Source organism: Leucoraja erinacea, chromosome 38, assembly GCF_028641065.1.
Source record: "Leucoraja erinacea ecotype New England chromosome 38, Leri_hhj_1, whole genome shotgun sequence".
Taxonomy (NCBI): Eukaryota; Metazoa; Chordata; class Chondrichthyes; order Rajiformes; family Rajidae; genus Leucoraja; species Leucoraja erinaceus.
The window spans coordinates 775506-798726 of NC_073414.1; the positions used below are offsets into that span (position 1 = coordinate 775506).

The window sequence follows — 23221 nt, forward strand, 5'->3', positions numbered from 1 at the left end:
CGCCCCTCCCACATCGCGGCGCTCCCTCACCGCGGCGCTCCCTCCCCCAGCGCGGCGCTCCCTCACCGCCCCTCCCCCAGCGCGGCGCTCCCTCACCGCCCCTCCCCCGGCGCGGCGCTCCCTCACCGCCCCTCGCCCCTCGGCGCCCCTCCCCCAGCGCGGCGCTCCCTCACTCCCCCAGCGCGGCGCTCCCTCACCGCCCCTCCCCGGGCGCGGCGCTCCCTCACCGCCCCTCCATGGACTGGGCGCTCCCTCCCCCAGGGTGCGGCGCCCTGACTTGAGCCCCGGGGGAGGGCGGGATGGCGCGCGAGAGAATTTCATGGACTGGGGATTGGGGATGGGGGGGGGGATGAGATGAGAGGGAGGGGGGTGGGGTGGAGGGGGGAGGACGGGGGAGGGGGGAGGGGAGGGGAGGGGGTGGGAGGGGCGGAGGGAGGGGGGACGGGGAGGGGAGGGGGGGAGGGGGTGGGGGGGGTGGGAGGGCGGGGAGGGGCGGGGGGGGGGGGGAGGAGGGGACGGGGAGGAGGAGGTTGTTGAGGATTTCTCTCTGTCAGTCAGTCTACGGCTCCGCTCATCAACCCAACAACATTCTCCACAATCCAACTCCCTGCGTTTGTCCATCAACTTGTGGCCGGCGGGAGACGGGGTTGGAACGAGCGAGCGAGCGCCGAAGGTGCGGATTAGTTCCCGGGGTCGGGTTTGGAGGCATCACGAAAACACAATGTTCAGCTGGATGAAGAAACAGGAGAAGAAGAGCCCGGAGGAGATCCACACGGTGACGGAGGGGCTGCGGCTCCTCTACCGATCCAAGTTGTTGCCACTCGAGGAGTTTTATCGCTTCCACGACTTCCACTCGCCCGCCATGGAAGACGCCGACTTCGACAACAAGCCCATGATCCTGGTGGTGGGTCAATACTCCACCGGGAAGACCACATTCATCCAGTACCTGCTGGAGGAGGATTTCCCCGGCAGCAGAGTGGGGCCCGAACCTACCACCGACTCCTTCATCGCCGTGATGCACGGAGAGGTGGAAGGCGTCATCCCGGGAAACGCGCTGATTGTTGACCCCAACAAACCCTTCCGGAAGCTCAACCCCTTCGGAAATTCCTTCCTCAATAGGTGAGTCGGGGTCGACACCGCGGGAAGCGGCCCTTCAGCCCATCTGGTCTATGCCGGCAGTCTGGGCTAATCCCGCGATGCCAACTCGGCCCCTTGTACATTGGTGAACGAAACCTTCTTCACTCTGGCGTCATTAAACCCGTTCCTGCCAACAAGATGCCCCTCTCACCCAGAGAGCTGTGAATTTGTGGCAGTGGAAGCCAATTCTCTGGATGCTTTCAAGAGAGAGTTAGATTGGGCTCTTAAAGATGGCGGAGTCAAGGGATGTGGGGAGAAGGCAGGATCGGGCACTGATTGTGGATGATCAGCCATGATCACGTTGAATGGCGGTGCTGGCTCGAAGGGCCGAATGGCCTACTCCTGCACCTATTGTCTATTATCTAATCAACTCCCAATTGCCCCACATCCTCTAAACCAATAATAGAAACATAGACATAGAAAATGGGTGCAGGAGGAGGGCATTCGGCCCTTCGAGCCAGTTCTATTCATTGTGATCATGGCTGATCGTCCCCAATCAATAACCCGTGCCTGCCTTCTCCCCATATCCCTTGACTCCACTAGCCACTAGAGCTCTATCTAACTCTCTCTTAAATCCATCCAATGATTTGGCCTCCACTGACCTCTGTGGCAGGGAATTCCACAAATTCACAACTCACTGGGTGAAAAAGTTTTTTCTCACCTCAGTCTTAAATGGCCTCCCTTTATTCTAAGACTGTGGCCCCTGGTTCTGGACTTGCCCAACATTAGGAACATATTTCCTAATGTTCCTATCCATGTACCTGTCTAAAGGTAGTCCCTTGCCTCAACTACCTCCTCTGGCAGCTCATTCCATACACCCACCACCTCTGTGTGAAAATGTTACCCCTCAGATTCCTGTTAAAATCTTTCCCCCCTCACCTTAAAGCCACGCCCTCTGATTCTTGATTCCCCTTCCCCAAGAAAAAGACTATGCATTGACCCGAACCATTCCCCTCACAATCTTGTACATCTCTATAAGATCACCCCTCATCCTCTGCGTTTCAAGGAACAAAGACCTAGCCTGCCCAACCTCTCCTTACAGAACTCCTCGAGTCCTGCCAACATCCACCCATGTCCCTCCCTCCAGCTTTACATTTCACTCCTCTTCTTTCTGTATCTGACGCCCATTTGTCTTATTTTCACCTCCAGCCTTAGACACTTACTCCACCCATCTGCCAATCACTCCTCATCTGTATCCACCTATCATTTCCCAGGCATTATCCCGCCCCCACCTCTCTTTTCAAGCATGAAGGGTCGAATGGCCTCCTGTGCACTGAAATGGTGCACTGACTGGTTAGAAACAAGGAACAGCAAGTGCTGGTTTACAAAAGAAGACACAGAGTGCTGGAGTAACTCAGCGGGTCAGGCAGCATCTGTGGAGAACATGGATAGGTGATGTTTTGGGTTGGGACTTTTCTTCAGACTGATTGTAGTTGGTGGGAGTTGTGGTTCTTGGTTGCATGTCGACCTCAGATGGTGGGTCAGCATCAGATGGTGTTGGCATTAAATCTGCTGACCCTGCTCTGATCGGGTACACTCCTGCACATGGAATACAGAAGGATGATGGAGGGATGAATGAAAGGCCTGCGGGAGAGTCAAGAATAAAAGGAAGCCTCATACCTTTAAAATGGCGACGAGGAGGAGTTTCTTTAGCCAGTGGGTGATGAATCTATGGAATTCATTGCCAGATTAATTTTTAAACAGGTTCTTGATTAGTAAGGACGTCAAAGATAATGGGGAGAAGGCAGGAGAATGGGATTGTTCGGGGAAAATAGATCAGGCATGATTGAATGGTGGAGTAGACTCAATGGGCTGAATGGCCTCATCCTGCCCCGATGTCCTGTGGTCATCTGGAGGGTTGGTTTCTCACTTGGTGATTCAGCTGCCCACACAATGTCCAGACCCACTGTGTGAAGATCAATGCATTACTGGCCCTGTGTTCCTCAGCCAGTTTCTGTCTATGCCCCACCCTTTTACAAGACTGATTAAAGACAACTATCGTTGCCAGAGTTTAAAACTCAGTTTAGTCAACCATTTATAGAAGAGAATGATTGAATTCCACAGCACAAGAGGGGCCAATCATCTCTCTGAAGCAGCCAATAATTTAGCCCTTCCCATTTCTTTCCTTGCTGCATTTTTTTCCATTTCAAATATTTATTCAATTACCAGTCAGAAGACAGAGGATTGTGTTATTCAGACTGGAGGTCTATGACCAGTGGTGTTCCGCATGAACCAGTGCTGGCACCTCTCTACATATTATAAATTACTTCGATGAAAATGTAGATAGGTTCGTTAGTGAGTTTGCAGACAACATAAAGATTGTTGGATTTCAAGACAGTGAGGAAGGCTGTCAAAGTATACAGCAGGATGTATATTCATTGCACATGTGGGAGAGAAATAGTAGATGGGGTTTAATCAGAGCAAGTACCAGGTGTTCCACAGTTAATGAGTCTGAAGAAGGGTCTCGACCCGAAACGTCACCTATCCATGTTCTCCACAGATGCTGCCTGACCCGCTGAGTTACTCCAGCACTCTGTGAAACGTCACCTATCCATGTTCTCCACAGATGATGCTGCCTGACCCGCTGAGTTACTCCAGCACTCTGTGAAACGTCACCTATCCATGTTCTCCACAGATGCTGCCTGACCCACTGAGTTACTCCAGCACTCTGTGAAACGTCACCTATCCATGTTCTCCACAGATGCTGCCTGACCCGCTGAGTTACTCCTGCACTCTGTGAAACGTCACCTATCCATGTTCTCCACAGATGCTGCCTGACCTGTTGAGTTACTCCAGCATTTTGTGTCTGTTGTTTTTGAATACCAGCTTCAGCAGTTACTTGCTTCTACAATTTATTGCAAGACCCTTTAGAGTGTTGAAGTCGAGAAGGATTTTAAGGTCCATGACCAAGTGCCAACAGAAGGAGGTAGAGTAACGCAGGCGAGCGGCACACTTGCCTTCATTTGTTGCAACATTGAACGTAAAAGTCAAGAGGTCGGCTTGCAGCTTTGCAAATCTTGGTTTGTATTATGTGCCGTTGTGGTTGCCTCATGACAGTGTGGGAGTAGAGGGTTTACCTGGATGGTGCCTGGATTAGAAGGTATTAACTGCAAGAGCTTGGACAGACTTGGCTTGTTTCTCTGTAGTGTCACACATTGAGGGGCCAATTAGATACAATTGTGAGAGGTGTAGATAGGGTAGACAGTTTCTCCAGGGTGAAAATGTCAAAGACTAGAAGGCACAGGTTTAAAATGAGAAGGGAAAAGTTTAAAGGAGATGTGCGGGGGCAAGATTTTACACAGAGGGCGGTGGGTGCCTGGAACGTGCTGCAGGGGGTAGTGGTGGTGGAGGCAGATTCGATAGTGGCGTTTAAGAGGCATTTAGTTAGGCACATGGATATGCAGGGATGTGGTAATTTGCATATCACTGGTAAATGCTACATGTGACAATAAAAGATCTTTGAAACCTTTGATATGGATCATGCGCAGGCAGATTTGGCATTGTGTACAGCTCGGATATTGTGGGCCGAAGGGCCTGTTCCTGTGCTATACTGTCTACACTCTCTGTGATAGTTCCTGTTGAAACCTCCAACAGTGACCCAGTGTACCCCAGATGCTTCAGATAAACTCCACACGGCTCATGTTCCATTCACCTCACTACATACCTCTGTCCACTGGTGATACACATGTTGCTCCTAAAACCACCTCACATTCTAAACACATGTGCTGAATCTCACACCCCTCTGCTCTGTGGAACGAACATTCTCAACAAGTAATTAAATAATTTGAGGGAATAAAGACAATGATGTCACGTGGAGAGGGAATGATAGATTCCAATTCCAGCCTGTTGCAGCCAATGAGTGAAGGGGGGGGGGGGGGGATGGGACTACTCTGCTAGGAGACTGCGTTCAGCCCCCACCACCCCTGCTGGTGCGTTCCAGCCCCCACAACCCACTATGACACACATTGGCCTCATTGGACACCCCAGAACCTTCTGAACGGGAGTCACCCTTGACCCTGAGGGATGGTCCGTGAAGTGACTGCAATTCTAAACGTCCTTTGTAGAAGCAAGGAACTGTAGATGCTGGTTTTACAAAAAAAAGACACAATGTGCTGGAGTAACTCGGTGGGTCAGGCAGCATCTCTGGAGAACGGATAGGTGACATTTTGGGACTCTTCTTCAGAACCCAAACGTCACCTATCCACGTTCTCCACAGATGCTGCCTGACCCCGCTGAGTTACTCCAGCACTCTGTGAAACGTCACCTATCCATGTTCTCCACAGATGCTGCCTGACCCGCTGAGTTACTCCAGCACTCTGTGAAACGTCACCTATCCATGTTCTCCACAGATGCTGCCTGACCCGCTGAGTTACTCCAGCACTCTGTGAAACGTCACCTATCCATGTTCTCCACAGATGCTGCCTGACCCGCTGAGTTACTCCAGCACTCTGTGTCTTATTTCCTTGGAGATGACCACTGTGGGTGCGGTGGGAGACGGTCACACCTCAGTAACGGACATCTGTGGAACGATCCGCTCTGACCAACACGTGACTCCATGCCCCATATCCCATCGGTGACTGAAGCTGAAAGGCTCCAGGCCCCACACACATGGCGCCAATGTACAAGGAACAATCCCACCCACGTCCCAGAAGATACATTTTAAACAAAATGAGCTGTCGGCATTTAGTGAGAAGGCTTTGTGGACCCGCTGTTGTGAGGAAAATCAGGAATGTTGAAAGAGATGGGATCCAGGAAAGTTACCGGGGCCTCACTGGGGAAGGAGATTGCCTTATTAGTCCAGAATGTAGAATGAGTTTGATATCATAACATTTACAGCCTCTGCTATGCCAAGAATGTTCTGGCAAACGTTGCGGTGGGAGTTTGCTGAGGCTCAGAGTTGGTGGCTGTGGGAACGAGCTGAGGAAAGTTCTAGCATTGCCAGGTTTCACAGAGACAAGTTGGGGGTCAGAACCAGCCAGGACGGGGGGGGGGGGGGGGGGGGGGGGGGGGGGGGGTTGGACCCTCGCCATGGGTTACTCACATCAGACACACGCTGCTGTGAAACTGGTCAGTGGCGGTGGAGCTGACCATTCTACAGAAGCTAAACATTGCTGTAGTACCTTTCCCCTTCTCAGCAAATGACTGACCAGCCCCTGTCACACGGCCCCCGGTATCTGTCGCGAGAGACCTCCACACACAGATGGGTCAGAGGGCAGGTAGTCTGAAGAAGGGTCTCCACACAAAACGTCACCTATCCATGTTCTCCACAGATGCTGCCTGACCCGCTGAGTTACTCCAGCACTCTGTGAAACGTCACCTATCCATGGTCTCCACAGATGCTGCCTGACCCGCTGAGTTACTCAAGCACTCTGTGAAACGTCACCTATCCATGTTCTGCACAGATGCTGCCTGACCCGCTGAGTTACTCCAGCACTCTGTGAAACGTCACCTATCCATGTTCTCCACAGATGCTGCCTGACCCACTGAGTTACTCCAGCACTCTGTGAAACGTCACCTATCCATGTTCTCCACAGATGCTGCCTGACCCGCTGAGTTACTCAGCACTCTGTGAAACGTCACCTATCCATGTGCTCCACAGATGCTGCCTGACCCGCTGAGTTACTCCAGCACTCTGTGAAACGTCACCTATCCATGTTCTCCACAGATGCTGCCTGACCCGCTGAGTTACTCCAGCACTCTGTGAAACGTCACCTATCCATGTTCTCCACAGATGCTGCCTGACCCAGCTTGGTTACTCCAGCACTCTGTGAAACGTCACCTATCCATGTTCTCCACAGATGCTGCCTGACCCGCTGAGTTACTCCAGCACTCTGTGAAACGTCACCTATCCAAGTTCTCCACAGATGCTGCCTGACCCGCTCAGTTACTCCAGCACTCTGTGAAACGTCACCTATCCATGTTCTCCACAGATGCTGCCTGACCCACTGAGTTACTCCAGCACATTGTGTCATTTTTTTGTAAACCCACATCTGCAGTTCCCTGTGTTGCCTCCTCAAACTCTCCACCCCTCACCCCATTAACCCTGGACCCCACGAGCAGCTCCCAGATCCATAAAGCTGATCTCTCAACCACCCCCAGCCTGTCTGTAACCCCACACTGACCCCTGCGTGTCCTCCAATCCTGACCTCTGTGCCGGAGATCCTGTATCCCGAGTCGGGAATTCCCTTCCCAGAACTCCCTCTGTGGGTCACCCGTCCTAACACCTCCAGCCCCAGGACCACATGGATCACGAGCTCCCCTGGGGAGCAGCTTGTGTGGGAGAGGTTAGGACCCTGAGTAATACTGGGATGGTGCAGTTCTTATTTGTTTAAGATACAGATATCTATCATTGCTGCATTTGTCAGTCTGACCTCCGCTCATCCCCACTGGGATGTCAGATTACCCAGTCTCCACGTTTAGTTTAGAAATCAGGCCCTTTGGCCCATCGAGTCCATGCCGACCATCGATCACCCGTTCACTGTTAGTAGTATTAGGCCCCCCCTCAGTCATGACTGACCATGGGTGATGCATCCTGGTCAGATGCAAGCCTGGGCGATCGATGTCATATGGAGGACAGGCTGTTGCCCATGCAGCACGTCCCCCCTCTCCACGTCACTGATCGATCCAAAGGAACAGCAAGGCCATTACAGTTTGTCACCAGGGCCATCGCAGGAGCTGCCAGAGCGAGGTTGTACACAACGACAAACTGCCTTAGGGGATCCGACTCCGGGTTTTCTTGAGGTTTATTCCTGGAGCCTTTTCCATGATTGGATATGGCCACAAGGCAGTGGAGGTTTTAAATCAGAGTTTTCCCTCTCCTAGATGGACTGCCTTCCCAGGCTGACGATCCCCATCTGCCCGAGACTGATGGGGGTGGGAGCGTCTACCTTCCCGTGCAGGTCTATAGCACCTGCCCACTGCACCTGCCCATTCACACTAGTTCTATGTTATCCTGCTTTCTCATCCACTCCCTACACAATAGGCACAATTTACAGAGGGCCGGTTCACCTATAAACCTGCACGCCTTTGGGATGTTGGGAGGAAACCCACCGTCACAGGGAGAACATGCAAACTCCACACAGACAGCAGCAGAGATCAGGATTGAACCTGGGTCTCTGGTGCTGTGAGGTAGCGGCACTACCCGCTTGTTGATCTGTAACCGTGTCACACAGGTTGACGTGTGCCCAGCTGCCCAACCAGGTGCTGCAGAGTATCAGCATCATCGACACACCTGGGATTCTGTCCGGAGCCAAACAGCGTGTGAGCAGAGGTAAGAACGAGCCGGGATCTCACGCCCACCCCCCCCCCCCCAGCCAGCCCCACCCCCCCAGCTCCACCCCCCCCCCCCATCTCCACAATGTCCCCCCCGCCCCACTCCACTCCACTCCCCCCCCCCCCCCCCCCCCCCACTACACCCCCCCCCCATCTCCACAATGTCCCCCCCGCTCCACTATGTCCCCCCACTCCACTCCATCCCACTCTACTCCCCCCCACTCCACAATGTCCCCCCCCTCCACTATGTCCCACTCCACTCCGCTCCATCTCCACAATGTCCCCCCCGCCCCACTCCACTCCATCCCACTCCACCCCCCCCCCGCTCCACAATGGAGCATTATGCAGAGATGTTGTCTTGCAGTCAGCTGATCTTGTGATCCATATTCTGGCTCAAGAAAGGAGTTAATTTCATAAACAGAATCACAAGCTCATTGAAAATAAAAACATTCCTGCAAGTAGTGGAACAGATCCACTATTAATCAATAAGGAACTCTTCACAAGAACATAGAAGTTCTTGCAGGAAGCAGGAAGAGGCCAATCGGCCCTTTGATCATAAGACATAGGAGACGCCTGCTCCATTTTTCTCTCTCTACCTCATCTTTCCACCTTCTCCCCATAATCTGCTCGGTTTCAACAGGTTTACTTGTAATCACTTTCCCTGCATCCCTCAATTATCTTAAAACTGTTAGAGCATCAAACAGTGAGGCAATTAGCCTGGGCTTGTCACAATGTGAGTAATCTCTTACTGTCAGGGTGACATCGCACTGTACAGCACACGGCCCCACTGTATACACAGCCCCACTGTACAGTACACGGCCCCACTGTATACACAGCCCCACTGTACAGTACACAGCAGTATACACAGCCCCACTGTACAGTCCACAGCCCCACTGTACAGCACACGGCCCCACTGTACAGCACACGGCCCCACTGTACAGTACACAGCCCCACTGTACAGTACACAGCCCCACTGTACAGTACACAGCCCCACTGTACAGTACACAGCCCCACTACAGTACACAGCCCCACTGTAGTACACAGCCCCACTGTATACACAGCCCCACTACAGTCCACAGTACCACTACAGTACCCAGCCCCCACAGTACACAGCCCCACTGTAGTACACAGCCCCACTGTATACACAGCCCCACTGTACAGTACACAGCCCCACTGTACAGTACACAGCCCCACTGTACAGTACAGCCCCACTGTATACACAGCCCCACTGTACAGTACACAGCCCACTACAGTACACAGCCCCACTGTACAGTACACAGCCCCACTGTACAGTACACAGCCCCACTGTACAGTACACAGCCCCACTGTACAGTACACAGCCCACTACAGTACACCCCACTACAGTACACAGCCCCACTGTACAGTACACAGCCCCACTGTACAGTACACAGCCCCACTGTACAGTACACAGCCCCCACTGTACAGTACACAGCCCCCTACAGTACACAGCCCACAGCCCACTACTGTATACACAGCCCCACTGTACAGTACACAGCCCCACTACAGTACACAGCCCCACTACAGTACACAGCCCCACTGTACAGTACACAGCCCCACTACAGTACACAGCCCACTACAGTACACAGCCCCACTGTACAGTACACACACCCCATACAGTACACAGCCCACTACAGTACACAGCCCCAATGTACACAGTACAGTACACAGCCCCACTACAGTACACAGCCCCACTGTACAGTACACAGCCCCACTGTACAGTACACAGCCCCACTGTACAGTACAGCCCCACTGTATACACCGCCCCATTGTATACACAGCCCCAATGTACAGTACACAGCCCCACTGTACAGCACACAGCCCCACTGTACAGTACACGGCCCCACTGTACAGTACACAGCCCCACTACAGTACACAGCCCCACTACAGTACACGGCCCCACTACAGTACACAGCCCCTATGTACAGTACACAGCCCCACTACAGTACACAGCCCCACTGTATACACGGCCCCACTGGAATATTTTACTGTGGGCCACATGTGCTGGGTTAGGGTTAAGGGTTAGAGGACAGTGGATGCCCTCCTCTCGCCTGCCAGATGCACAGTAATCTGCTTTCACAGTGCAGGTCTTTGTAGAGTAGGGCAGGACCCTGGGTCTGTGTTGAGTTTGGAGTTAAATCGACAGCTTGCTCTTTGTTCAGGGCATCCTGTGCGTAAGATAAACAACGGAAAAGCCTTTGTTGGATCTGCAGCGCAGATCTAGGCTGGTGTTTGTGTTGTTGCCGCTTCGCTTGGCTGCCTTTAGCCTCATCTGTCACTCAGTGTTCAGGAGCCATTAATGCTGCTCGTGCCACGTCCCGTCTACAGTCGGCAGCCCTGTCTGTCCCGTTACTGGCCGAGACTTGTAGCAGGAATTCAAGGCATGAGGTTGTGTGTCTTGTGCAGGCGAAGGCCGACACGTCTGAGCAAAGACAGGAAAAGCATCTCGCTCGGGTGGTGTAGAGGGCCACTGAGTGAGGGTCTGCCTTAATGACCCCTGGAGTTTATCAGTCTCTGATCCAGACCCCTCCTGACCAGGGGGCCACCCTCCCTCTAATGCCGCAGTTAGAACGAGGCAGCGGGGCGAGTGTTTACACAACTTGGACAGACAGACAGAATAGAGGATACGGAGCATGTTCAGCCAGACTAGAGGTTTTAGCTGTGGAGGTGGCAGCTGTTTCATTGTAGAGCACGTTAGACTGGTGTCCCAGCACATGAATGGTGTCTTGGAGAGGGTGTGTGTAGGATAGGAGGCTGGTGAGGGTGAGGAGCAGAGATGGGGACCTCGGTTAAACACACAGGGACAGATACATCTCCACCTGATTTGTGATGCCTCTGGCCAACCTGGATGAAACACTTCTGGCTCCTGTTGCTTCCAACACGGACTTTACGAGGCATAGATTTACTCCTTCCTCCACCTCTTGCCAATGGTCTCTCTGCATCTCCTACAACATAGAACAGGCAGGATAGGAACAGGCCCTTCGGCCCACCGTGGCTGTGCTGTCCACATTCCCATCTGTCTGTGGGTCTAAAGGTCATGAAGATTCATGAAAGGTTCAATATATAATTTGGGAAATTGGGGTGAGAATAGAAGCTGTTCTGCAGTCATCTATGTATGGGTCTGTGGGAGATGGACAAGGGTTCACCTTTGTTATGTTATTTAAGTGTGGAGATACAGCCGTGAAACCCTCCACGTTGACCATCGATCTCCCGTTCACATTAGTTCTATGTTATCCCACTTGCTCATCCACTCCCTACACACTAGGGGCAATTTACAGAGGGACAGTTAACCTACAAACTTGCACGTCTTTGGGATGTGGGAGGAAACCCGGAGAAAACCAACAGTGTCACATGGAGAACGTGCAAACTCCATACAGACAGCAGCCGAGGTCAGGATCGATCCCGGGCCTCTGGCGCTGTGAATACTTCTTGGGTGTGTTTACTCTGGAGAAGGTGGTGGAAGCTGGAGACCAGCGAACAGACGGAGCAGTGATAGATATCCTGAAGCTGATCCTTGTAACAATAAAGGAAGCGCTGGCTATCTTCAGACTAGTCATTACAGGAAATGACCAGCGAATATTGGAGCATCGCCACAAGAAGAATGCTACGGTCGAGGTGGATAAACTTTCAGTCGCTGGTCAAGTGTGTTCTGGGAACCTATCCATGTTCTCCACAGATGCTGCCTGACCCACTGAGTTACTCCAGCACTCTGTGAAACGTCACCTATCCATGTTCTCCACAGATGCTGCCTGACCCACTGAGTTACTCCAGCACTCTGTGAAACGTGTTCTGGGACCCTATCCATGTTCTCCACAGATGCTGCCTGACCCGCTGAGTTACTCCAGCACTCTGTGAAACGTCACCTATCCATGTTCTCCACAGATGCTGCCTGACCCGCTGAGTTACTCCAGCACTCTGTGAAACGTCACCTATCCATGTTCTCCACAGATGCTGCCTGACCCACTGAGTTACTCCAGCACTCTGTGAAACGTCACCTATCCATGTTCTCCACAGATGCTGCCTGACCCACTGAGTTACTCCAGCACTCTGTGAAACGTCACCTATCCATGTTCTCCACAGATGCTGCCTGACCCGCTGAGTTACTCCAGCACACTGAGTCTTCCTTTAGAGATAACTGCATCATTTTTATTCATGGGAGAGGTGCCAGAGACCAGAGTGTGGCTAATATTGTGTTATGTAAGGAGGCTGCAAGCACAAACCTATGTTCCCGACATTGGTGGTGCCAGAGTTGCTGAGGGGAGACTGTTTAGTTTAGTGATACAGCAAGGAAACAGGCACTTTGTTCCACTGAGTCCACACCGACCATCGATCACCCGTTCTATGTTATCCCACTTTCTCATCCACTTCCTGCACACTAGGGACAATTTACAAAAGCCAATTAGCCTATAAACCTGCACGTCATTGGGATGTGGGAGTTAACCGGAGCACCCGGGTGAAACCCACGCGGTCACAGGGAGAACGTGCAAACTCCACACAGACAGCAGCCAGGTTCAGGATCTAATCCGGGGTGAATAGCATTGTGAGACAACAGCTCTAACCACTGCACCAGGGTGCCGCCCGCCCTTATGCAGATGTTCTGCTCCCAGACAGATGTGTTGCACTTCATCTTTGAGTCATGAACAAAAGAACATAGTAGCGCCTATTACATGCCCTACGATGCAGTCCGGCTTCACTGACTGGGATCTGATTACAGAACATAGAACAGTACAGTACAGAAACAGGCCCTTCAGCCCACAATGTCCACCCCTGCCCATATTCCATATCCATCTCTTCCCTGCATATCTAAAAATCTCTTAAACACCACTATCATATTTGCCTCCACCACCACCCCTGGCAGCATGTTCCAGGCACCCACCACCCTCTGTGTAAAACAACCTGCCCCACACATCTCCTTTACACTTTGCCCTCTCACCTTAAGCTATGACCTCGAGTCTTTGAAATGTCCACCCTGGGTAAAAAGGTTGTGACTGTCTACCCTGTTGTTGCCTCCCATGGGTCAGTGTGGTGGGGTCGGGTCGGTCCCATGGGTCAGTGTGGTGGGGTCGGGTCCATGGGTCAGTGTGGTGGGGCCAGGCCCATGGGTCAGTGTGGTGGGGTCAGTCCCATGGGTCAGTGTGGTGGGGTCGGGTCCATGGGTCAGTGTGGTGGGGCCAGACCCATGGGTCAGTGTGGTGGGGTCGGGTCCATGGGTCAGTGTGGTGGGGTCGGGTCAGTCCCATGGGTCAGTGTGGTGGGGTCGGGTCCATGGGTCAGTGTGGTGGGTCGGGTCAGTCCCATGGGTCAGTGTGGTGGGGGTCAGTCCCCATGGGTCAGTGTGGTGGGGTCGGGTCGGTCCCATGGGTCAGTGTGGTGGGGTCGGGTCCATGGGTCAGTGTGGTGGGGTCGGGTCAGTCCCATGGGTCAGTGTGGGGGTGGGGTCAGGTCCCATGGGTCAGTGTGGTGGGGTCGGGTTGGTCCCATGGGTCAGTGTGGTGGGGTTGGGTCAGTCCCATGGGTCAGTGTGGTGGGGTCAGTCCCATGGGTCAGTGTGGTGGGGTCGGGTCCGTCCCATCCGTTAGTGTCGGTGTGGTCGGGTCCGACGCATGGAGCAGTGTGGTGGGGTCGGGTCGGTCCCATGGGTCAGTGTGGTGGGGTCAGTCCCATGGGTCAGTGTCCCATGGGTCAGTGTGGTGGGGTCAGACCCATGGATCAGTGTGGTGGGGTCGGGTCCATGGGTCAGTGTGGTGGGGTCAGTCCCATGGGTCAGTGTGGTGGGGTCGGGTCCATGGGTCAGTGTGGTGGGGTCGGTCCCATGGGTCAGTGTGCTGGGTCAGTGTGCTGGGGTCGGTAGCAATGGGTACAAGTGTCTGAACCTCTCCTACATTGCAGGCTACGACTTCCCTGCCGTTCTGCAGTGGTTTGCTGAGCGTGTAGACCGCATCATCCTCCTGTTCGACGCCCACAAACTGGAGATCTCCGATGAGTTTTCAGAGGCCATCCGAGCTCTGAAAGGCAACGAGGACAAGATCAGGGTGGTGCTGAACAAGGCTGACCAGGTGGATACACAACAACTGATGCGGGTGTACGGGGCACTCATGTGGTCCCTGGGAAAGGTGGTCAACACTCCCGAGGTTCTCCGCGTCTACATCGGCTCCTTCTGGTCTGAGCCGCTGCTCATCTCCAGCAACAGGAAGCTGTTTGAGCTGGAGGAACAAGACCTCTTCCAGGATCTACAGAACCTGCCCAGGAATGCTGCCCTGCGCAAACTCAACGATCTGGTGAAGAGAGCACGGCTCGTGAGGGTGAGTGGGGGGGGGGTGGTGGGGGTGAGATGGTGGGGGGGGGGTGAGAGGGTGGGGGGGTGGGCACACACTGGGGGGGGGGGGGGGCCATACTCAGGAGGCAGGGTGGACACATCCTCAGGGGGTGACACACATGCGGTGGGCACACACACACATCCTGACACACACCCTGGCACAGACAGGCCCAGACACACAGGCCCTGACACACACCCCTGACACACACACCCTGACACACACACCCTGACACACACACCCTGACACACACACGCTGACACACACACACTGACACACACACACCCACACACACACACACACACGCACACACACAGGCCCTGACACACACACACTGACACACACACACACACACACACACACCCTGACACACACACACACACCCTGACACACACACACATGACACACACACCCTGACACACACCCTGACACACACACACCCTGACACACACCCTGGCACAGACACCCAGACACACACACCCTGACACACACATCCTGACACACACCCTGACACACACACACCACCACACCCTGACACACACACACCCTGACACACACACCTGAGATACTCCAGCATTTTGTGTCTTTCTTTGGTACAAGCCACATCTGCAGTTCCTTGTTGTTACAGAGACCATATTGTCCTGTTCATACAATGAGTTGATCTTCACATTGCTGACCCTTTCATGGCCTTTTTGTTTATCTTTACCCATCGACTGTGATCACATTGAACTGTATCCAGGATTTTACAGGAGCCAACACTAACATATCTCGGTCCTGATAAGGTAGTGTTTATTTGTGTTGATACTAGGATCTGTCTCTGTATCTGTCACCGTGCCATTCCAATCTTCTGGGATGGTCTCAGCAGAGATATGGGAAGTGTAACTCTCCTGTTTATTTCACTTGACTTTGCTGTCAATGATGTCAGGGAATCAAGGTTGAAATTCGCCACTTCCTTGTGTTTTCCATGTTTGAAACACCTCATTGCATTGGTGTAGATGTTGGATCAGATGCTACCTCCCTTTGTCCCCTCTCACACGAGGGATGTTCCAGACGGAACCACCATGGCTGTCCCACCAATGGTGGGCTTCACAGCCTGATGTTGACACAGGAACTGCAGATGGTTTACTAAAAAATGATGCAGAGTGCTGGAGTAACTCAGCAGGGTAGGCAGCTTCTCTGGAGAACATGGATAGGTGACGTTTGTGTCAGCACCCTTCTTCAGACTGAGAGTTATGGGGTAAGACTGAAGAAGGGTCCCTACCCGAAATATCACCTATCCATGTTCTCCACAGATGCTGCCTGACCCGCTGAGTTACTCCAGCACTTTGTGAAACGTCACCTATCCATGTTCTCCACAGATGCTGCCTCATGTTCTCCACAGATGCTGCCTGACCTGCTGAGTTACTCCAGCACTCTGTGAAACGTCACCTATCCATGTTCTCCACAGATGCTGCCTGACCCGCTGAGTTACTCCAGCACTCTGTGCACAGCCTAGTTTCCAATGTGGCACGGACATTGTGGGCCGAAGGGACTGTTTCTGTGCTTGGGTGTGTAGTTCGCACACCCTCAGACACACGCACTCGCACGCTCGCCCTCACTCTGCACCCCTCTCTCACGCTCACGTCTCCGTTCATCTATCTGTATGTATGTGCAGGTGTATGTACATGCACATACCTACACATCTACATATATGCGCACACACACACACACGCACACACACACACACACACCCACACACACACACACACACACACACACACACACACACACACACACACACACACACACACACACACACACACACACGTCTATACACATCTCCCCAGCTGGGAGTGTGGGAGGTCGATGGGGGCCCTGATAGGCATGATAAGAGGCAGAGACAGAAATGCCAAAATGTTTGAAGGAGATGTGTGGGGCAGGTTGTTTTACACAGAGGGTGGTGGGTGCCTGGAACGCGCTGCCAGGGGTGGTGGTGGAGGAGGCAGATATGACAGTGGTGTATAAGAGGCTCTTTAGACAGGCACATGGATTTGCAGGGAATGGAGGGATATGAATCACGTGCAAGCAGAGGAGATGAGTTGGGCTCATGTACAGCATGGACATTGTGGGCTGAAGGGCCTGTTACTGCGCTGCACTGTTTTGTGTTAACTGTCGTCAGTACACAACATCTGGGAGAATAATTTCCAGGAGTGTTTATCCCACTAGGATGGTCCACACCCTCTGTTCTATTCCTAGACCACAGTCCCAGAGCGGGTGGGGGGGGAATGCTCTGTGCTGCCGACCACACACACTCATCAGTGAATATTTGTGCCGACATTCCCCTTTCTTCCTCCCCGCTTGCATCCTGTGTGAAGCGGGGGCTGGGTGTGACTGGTTAAAGCATTAACTGGTTCAGGAATCCTCAGTCACTGCCGAGTGGCAGGCGCTAAGAAATACCAGACAAGTTTAGCGTTACTGTGGGCCCTTAGCTTTCCTAGGCTCTAGTTCAACAATAATACAGCCACAATACCAGGGTAAACTACTCCTCCTCTGCCAGCATGTGTCCCAGTTTATAGAACATCACTGTGTGGTCACGGGGGGAACATGCAAACTCCTCACAGACAGCACCCATAGTCAGGATCGAACCCGGGCCTCTGGCACTGTGAAGCAGCAACACTACCCGCTGCGCCACTGTGCCAACTTCATGCCTCAGACCTAACATGAAATGAAACAGGAAAAGTTTATCTGTGAAAACATTCCTCGTGCTCTTCAACCTTTATTCTTTAAAGATTGAAAATTTATCATAAATTATTTGGCAGGTTAGGTATTGAAGATGTTCCTCGCCAGCAGTTTGATGGATGAAGCTGTGATGGACAGCGGGGAGCCTTGTCCAGTTTCCGTTTAGAATCAAAACTCTGACTGTGCCGACACACTGCCCCGTCTCCCCCCTCTCCCCCGTCTGCTTTTATCTCTGCCCTTTACTCCAACCTTCTGCCATTCGGCCCATCAAGCCTATTCATGCATCATACATGATATCCCTAATCCTTTTGCATTCATGCACTAATTAGCAATTGACGTAATTCCCTCACAAGGAGTTTGCTGATACTATCACTCATGGTCACTGCTTCTTCTAACTGTCTAATCAGAGGTTGACGGTCGGGAGAGCTGAGAGAATGATGAGAGGTGTAGACAGGGTAGACACAGAACCTTCTCCCAGAGTGGAAACGTCACAGACTAGAGGGCACAGCTATAATGTGAGAGATGCCAGGTTTAAGGGAGATGAGCGAGGCAGAGGGTGGTGGGTGCCTGGAAGGTGCTGTTGGGGGAGGGGGTGGGGGCAGAGACCAGAGTGGTGTTTAAGAGGCTTTTGGAAGTGCAGGGATATGGATCATGTGCAGGCAATAGTTGAGTACAGACATTGTGGGCCGAAGGGCCTTTTCCTGCACTACATTGTTCTATGTGTAGGAAATGTTGGTTTAGAATATACAAAGAAGATACAAAATGGTGGAGTAACTCAGCGGGTCAGGCAGCATCTGTGGAGAAAAGGAATAGGTGATGTTTCTCTCGACCAGAAACGTCACCTATCCATGTTCTCCACAGATGCTGCCTGACCCGCTGAGTTACTCCAGCACTCTGTGAAATGTCACCTATCCATGTTCTCCACAGATGCTGCCTGACCCGCTGGGTTACTCCAGCACTCTGTGAAACGTCACCTATCCATGTTCTCCACAGATGCTGCCTGACCCGCTGAGTTACTCCAGCACTCTGTGAAACGTCACCTATCCATGTTCTCCACAGATGCTGCCTGACCCGCTGAGTTACCCAGCACTCTGTGAAACGTCACCTATCCATGTTCTCCACTGCTGTGACCCGCTGAGTTACTCCAGCACTCTGTGCGTATCTTCACAGTTCTATGTTCGATCACATTGTCCCATTATGTTTCCAACCGTGCTTGTTTATGGAATCTCCTGGTGAGCGTTGCATTCACTCCGGCGACTGTCTCCCCTCCAACGGGTGAGCTGTGTGGCCCACTCCCCGTCTGGCTCAACACCGACTCTATACAACTCAAACCTTTCCAAATGCTTCAGTCTCCATGGCAACGTAAAACAGCCCGCAAACACTAGCTACTTGCGGTTTATTGTCGATGCTCGGTTCCAGCTGCAGCGACTACAGACCCTGCGATCTCTCACATTGCTGTCACAGTGCCAGCAATGTAATCCAGGGCAAGTTCAGACTTCCCTTCGAGAGAGACTGCGTTAACCCATAGCCTCTCACACGTCTCCTCTCGTTAGTGCTTTACTGCAGAGTGCTGGAGTAACTCAGTGGGTCAGGCAGCATCTGTGGACAACATGGATGGGTAACATGGCAACCATGAGCTTACATCTCCCCACTACACTGGAGGCCATTCAGCCCACCAAATCCCTGCCAGCCCTTGGACCAACTCCATCAGTCCCATTCCCAAACTAATTCCCCAGTGACCCATTCTCTCTCCCAGCACCCCTCCCTACAGGCAAGTTAGTTATTTGTAAATGTATAGTATTACAAGTAGATTGGATAGCGTGCAATACAAACGTTTTCATTGTACACGTGACAATAATAAACCTAAAGTTAAACGTAACACTTCCCCCGAATGTGTGGATAAGGGTTAGAATGGGGGGAGTGGGGCTGATAATGCTGGCAGCGCCTCCTGTAGATGGTGGGGAGGTCAGTACCTGTGATGGACTGGGCAGTACCAACACTCTGTCATTTCCTTTGTTGCTGAACCAGGCAGTGATGCAAGTAGTCAGTGTGATCTTCACCGTAGACCTGTAGATCGTGTAGAGGGTATTTGTCGACACACCAAACCTCAAGGATCTACGAAAGTAGAGGCGTTGATGGGCTTTTTTATGATTGCATCATAATGTTCAGAGAGATGTCTGCCCACGAAGCTATAATTGCTGACTCTCAGGTTTGTGGAGCCACAGCTTCTAAAGTCAACAATCGGTTCCTTGGGTTTTACTGCTGTGGGGAACTGGGTTGTTGATTCAGACGATTGGTCTCCATCCTCTGCTCAGACCCATTGTCTACCAATGAATCTGTGACTCTCCTCAGGTCCACGCCTACATCATGAGCTACCTCAAGAAGGAAATGCCCTCGGTGTTTGGCAAGGAGAACAAGAAGAAGCAGCTGATCTTAAAACTGGGACAGATCTTTGCCAAGATCCAGTTGGAGCATCATATCTCTCCCGGAGACTTTCCAGACTTAAACAAAATGCAGGTGAGTGCGGAGCGGCTAATGGCAGTGCAGCGGGTAGTGCCGCTGCCTCACAACGCCAGTGACCCAATTTCAATCCTGACCTCGGGTGCTGTCCGTGTGGAGTTTGCACTTTCTCCCTGTGACTGCATGGGTTTTCTCCGGGTGCTCCGGTTTCTCAAAGGCATGCAGGTTTGTATGTTAATTGGCCCTCTGTAAACTGCCCCAAGTGTGGATGGGGAAGTGGAATAATGTAGAACTAGTGAGAACGGGTGATTGATTGATACCCGCTGCACTACTGATGTGTTGCACACAAACCAGGGTAGGTGTGAGGTGGGGAGGAGTTAGTATTGGGACAGCGTGGTGCTGTGGTGAGGAGTTGGGGCAAGACTGACAACCTGTGTCCTTCCAGGAGCAGCTGATGGTCCACGATTTCACCAAGTTCCCAGCGCTGAAGCCCAAGATGCTGGAGGCACTGGATGACATGATGACATATGAGATCGCCAAGCTGATGCCCCTTGTACGGCAGGAAGAGCTGGAGATGCCAGAGCAGATGGTGCACGGTGGAGCCTTTGATGGGACGTCCAACGGGCCGTTCATCGAGGGCATGTGTGACGGGGCGTACGAGGTGGGCGAGGATGATGAGTGGGTTGTCACCAAAGACAAGCCCAAGTACGATGAGATCTTCTACAACCTGTCTCCCACTGATGGCAAGATCAACGGTGTGAAGGCCAAGAATTGGATGATCACCACCAAGTTGCCCAACTCTGTCCTGGGGAAGATCTGGAAGCTCTCAGACGTGGACAAGGATGGCATGCTGGACGATGAGGAGTTTGCTCTGGCCAGCCACCTCATCGAGGTCAAGCTGGATGGCCATGGGCTGCCCAGCCAGTTGCCGGGTTACCTGGTGCCCCCATCCAAGAGGAGGCAGGTGGGATCGGTAGAGTAACGCCACGAGCTGTGCCACAGAGGCCGCGGACTCTTGCCCAGGAGTCGGGGGAAGGGGGAGGGGGGGAAGGGGCTGGGCCTTGGTCGTTGGCAAATGACTCCCCTGGTTTATGTTGATTGGCGCTGACCCCAAACTGTCCCATGACCATGACGTCCACCCGTCCACGGGAGACTTTGGTGCAGAGGATAAGGCTGCCTTTCACCCCCCTCCACCCTCCCGAGACCACCTCAGCTTCTCAACAAAGGTTCCCCTGCATTCCCTGGCAACAATAGTCTTCCACGAATTTCCAATTGATTCCAATCTCCCAGGAGCCGATCTAAAGGCCTGATCTACTTGAGCAGATCAGGCCGCAGCTCCCAAACCAAGATATCCCCCAGTGTAGCCTTCAGCCGGCCAGTAACTGGACAGTTCATCACCAGGCCAGGATGATGAACCATGATCCTCACTCAGAGGGAGGTGACCTCATCTCCCCTCGCCTCATCTCCCCTCGCCTCATCTCCGCACCCCTCATCTCCCCTCGCCTCATCTCCCCTCGCCTCATCTCCCCTCGCCCCTCCCCTCGTCTCGTCCATTGCCTCATCTGTGTTTGGACCAGACCAAGATTACGTGTTGACACAAGACCAGAATATCGCTGGAAATGGAAAAGACACAGAGTGCTGGAGTAACTCAGCGGGTCAGGCAGCATCTCTGAAGGACATGGATGGGTGATATGTTAGGTCATGCTCCTTCTTTGGTGAAAGGTCACCTATCCATGTTCTCCACAGATGCTGCCTGACCCGCTGAGTTACTCCAGCACTCTGTGTCCCTTTGTGTATAATCAGCATCTGTAGTTCCTGGTTTCTCCATAGATATGGAAAATGTTGGGAATAATGCCAGCACCCGGCTCCAGCAGGTGATGTTTCAGACCAGTCACCTTCTGCACAACTCTCTGTTGCAAAACCATCAGCCTGAGATGTTGCTCCTGCTTCTCTCTCCACAAATGCTGCCTGATCTGCTGAGTATCACCAACATGGTCTGTTTTTATTAACTGTTTAATAATTAAGTTCACTGCCAATGCTTGAATTGTCTCCTGTCTCCTTTGCTCAAGACTCAGTAGCTCGGCCCTTGCTTGTAATTCCACCCTGAAGCCAAGGGTCAGTATCTTTACGCACCTTAGCTCCACCCGCTTTGATAAGAATATATTCTGACCAAGTATCCAGCCTTAAAGTGCCAGAATCTGTTGCTGTGTAGAAACACATTATGGAATTTCATGCAGTTAAACTTCTTTTCAGGTCTGTCTGTCTGTCTGTCTGTCTGTCTGTCTGTCTGTCTGTCTGTCTGTCTGTCTGCTATATGGTCATAGTCCCTCCCCTCACTCCCCCTCTCCCCCTCTCCTCACTCCCCTCCCCTCACACCCCCTCCCCTCACTCCCCCTCTGCCCTCTTGCTCCCTCCCCTCTTGTTCTCTCTGCCTTCCTGTATTTGAGTCACTAATTCCTAGAGGGTTAGCCATGGTGAAAAGGAGAATGGCAATGCTGGGAACTATATTTTGCACTCTGAATCTTCCCCCTTTGCCCTACCGATTGTACTGGAGTTTGACCTGATTGTATTTATGTGCAGTGTATATGACCTGATTGGATAGCATGCAACACCAAGCTTTTCGCTGTACCTCGGTAAACGTGACAATAATAATCTAAACCAGCAAGATGCTGGACTGCCAACAGTCAGGTTAAACATGTTACCAAGCAACAGATTATATTTCCCTCACTGCTCACGGGCTGATGGATATTGTGGCTCTGTCCTGACTTTATAAAGTTTATTATTTGTTCTGCTATTGTGATGTACGACCTGTCTTTCCTCATTCAGATTCTGAAATAAAGCAAGCCGTGCCCAGCAGCTTTGTGTCGCCTTTGTTTGTCCCTCTCCTGACCACTGATCACTGACCGCACATCCCTCAAATGCCTGAGGTTTCTCTGTCCCAGCCTCAGAACGATGGGTGTAAGTCACAGGGTCGTACAGCACGGAGACAGGCCCTTCGGCCCAACATGCCCATGCCAACCAAGGTCCCCCATCTAAGCTAGTCCCATTTGCCTGCATTTGGCCCATATCCCTCTCAACCTTTCCTAAGAACAGTTTCTTCCCAGCTGTTCTCAAGCAACTGAACGCATCTCTCATCAGTTAGAGTGCAGTCCTGACCAATTGGACTTTATCAGATGTTCTACCCTTTATCTGTATGCTGTGGTGGCTTCAAAGTAATCATAGCACGACATGAAAGCTTTTCACTACCTCAGTACACCTGACAATAATAAGCTAAACTCAACCTTTCTTATCCATGTACCTGT

At 52.4% G+C, this 23221-nt stretch overlaps 1 protein-coding gene across 1 annotated transcript; it reads left to right on the plus strand.

Annotated features, from left to right (window-relative positions):
- Positions 1–513: 513 nt before the first annotated feature.
- LOC129714078 (EH domain-containing protein 2-like) lies at positions 514–22775 on the plus strand. Its single transcript, XM_055663543.1, has 5 exons — positions 514–1119; positions 8310–8407; positions 14317–14729; positions 19812–19976; positions 20365–22775. The coding sequence occupies exons 1-5, from the start codon at positions 722–724 to the stop codon at positions 20899–20901; spliced, it is 1611 nt and encodes a 536-aa protein (XP_055519518.1). The 5' UTR covers positions 514–721; the 3' UTR covers positions 20902–22775.
- The last annotated feature ends 446 nt before the right edge of the window (positions 22776–23221 follow it).

Coding starts and splice junctions, on each gene's coding strand:
- LOC129714078 (XM_055663543.1), top strand. CDS start 722: ATGTTCAGCTGGATGAAGAAACAGGAGAAGAAGAGCCCGGAGGAGATC. Junction 1,120..8,309: donor GGAAATTCCTTCCTCAATAG/GTGAGTCGGGGT, acceptor CGTGTCACACAG/GTTGACGTGTGCCCAGCTGC. Junction 14,730..19,811: donor AGAGAGCACGGCTCGTGAGG/GTGAGTGGGGGG, acceptor GACTCTCCTCAG/GTCCACGCCTACATCATGAG.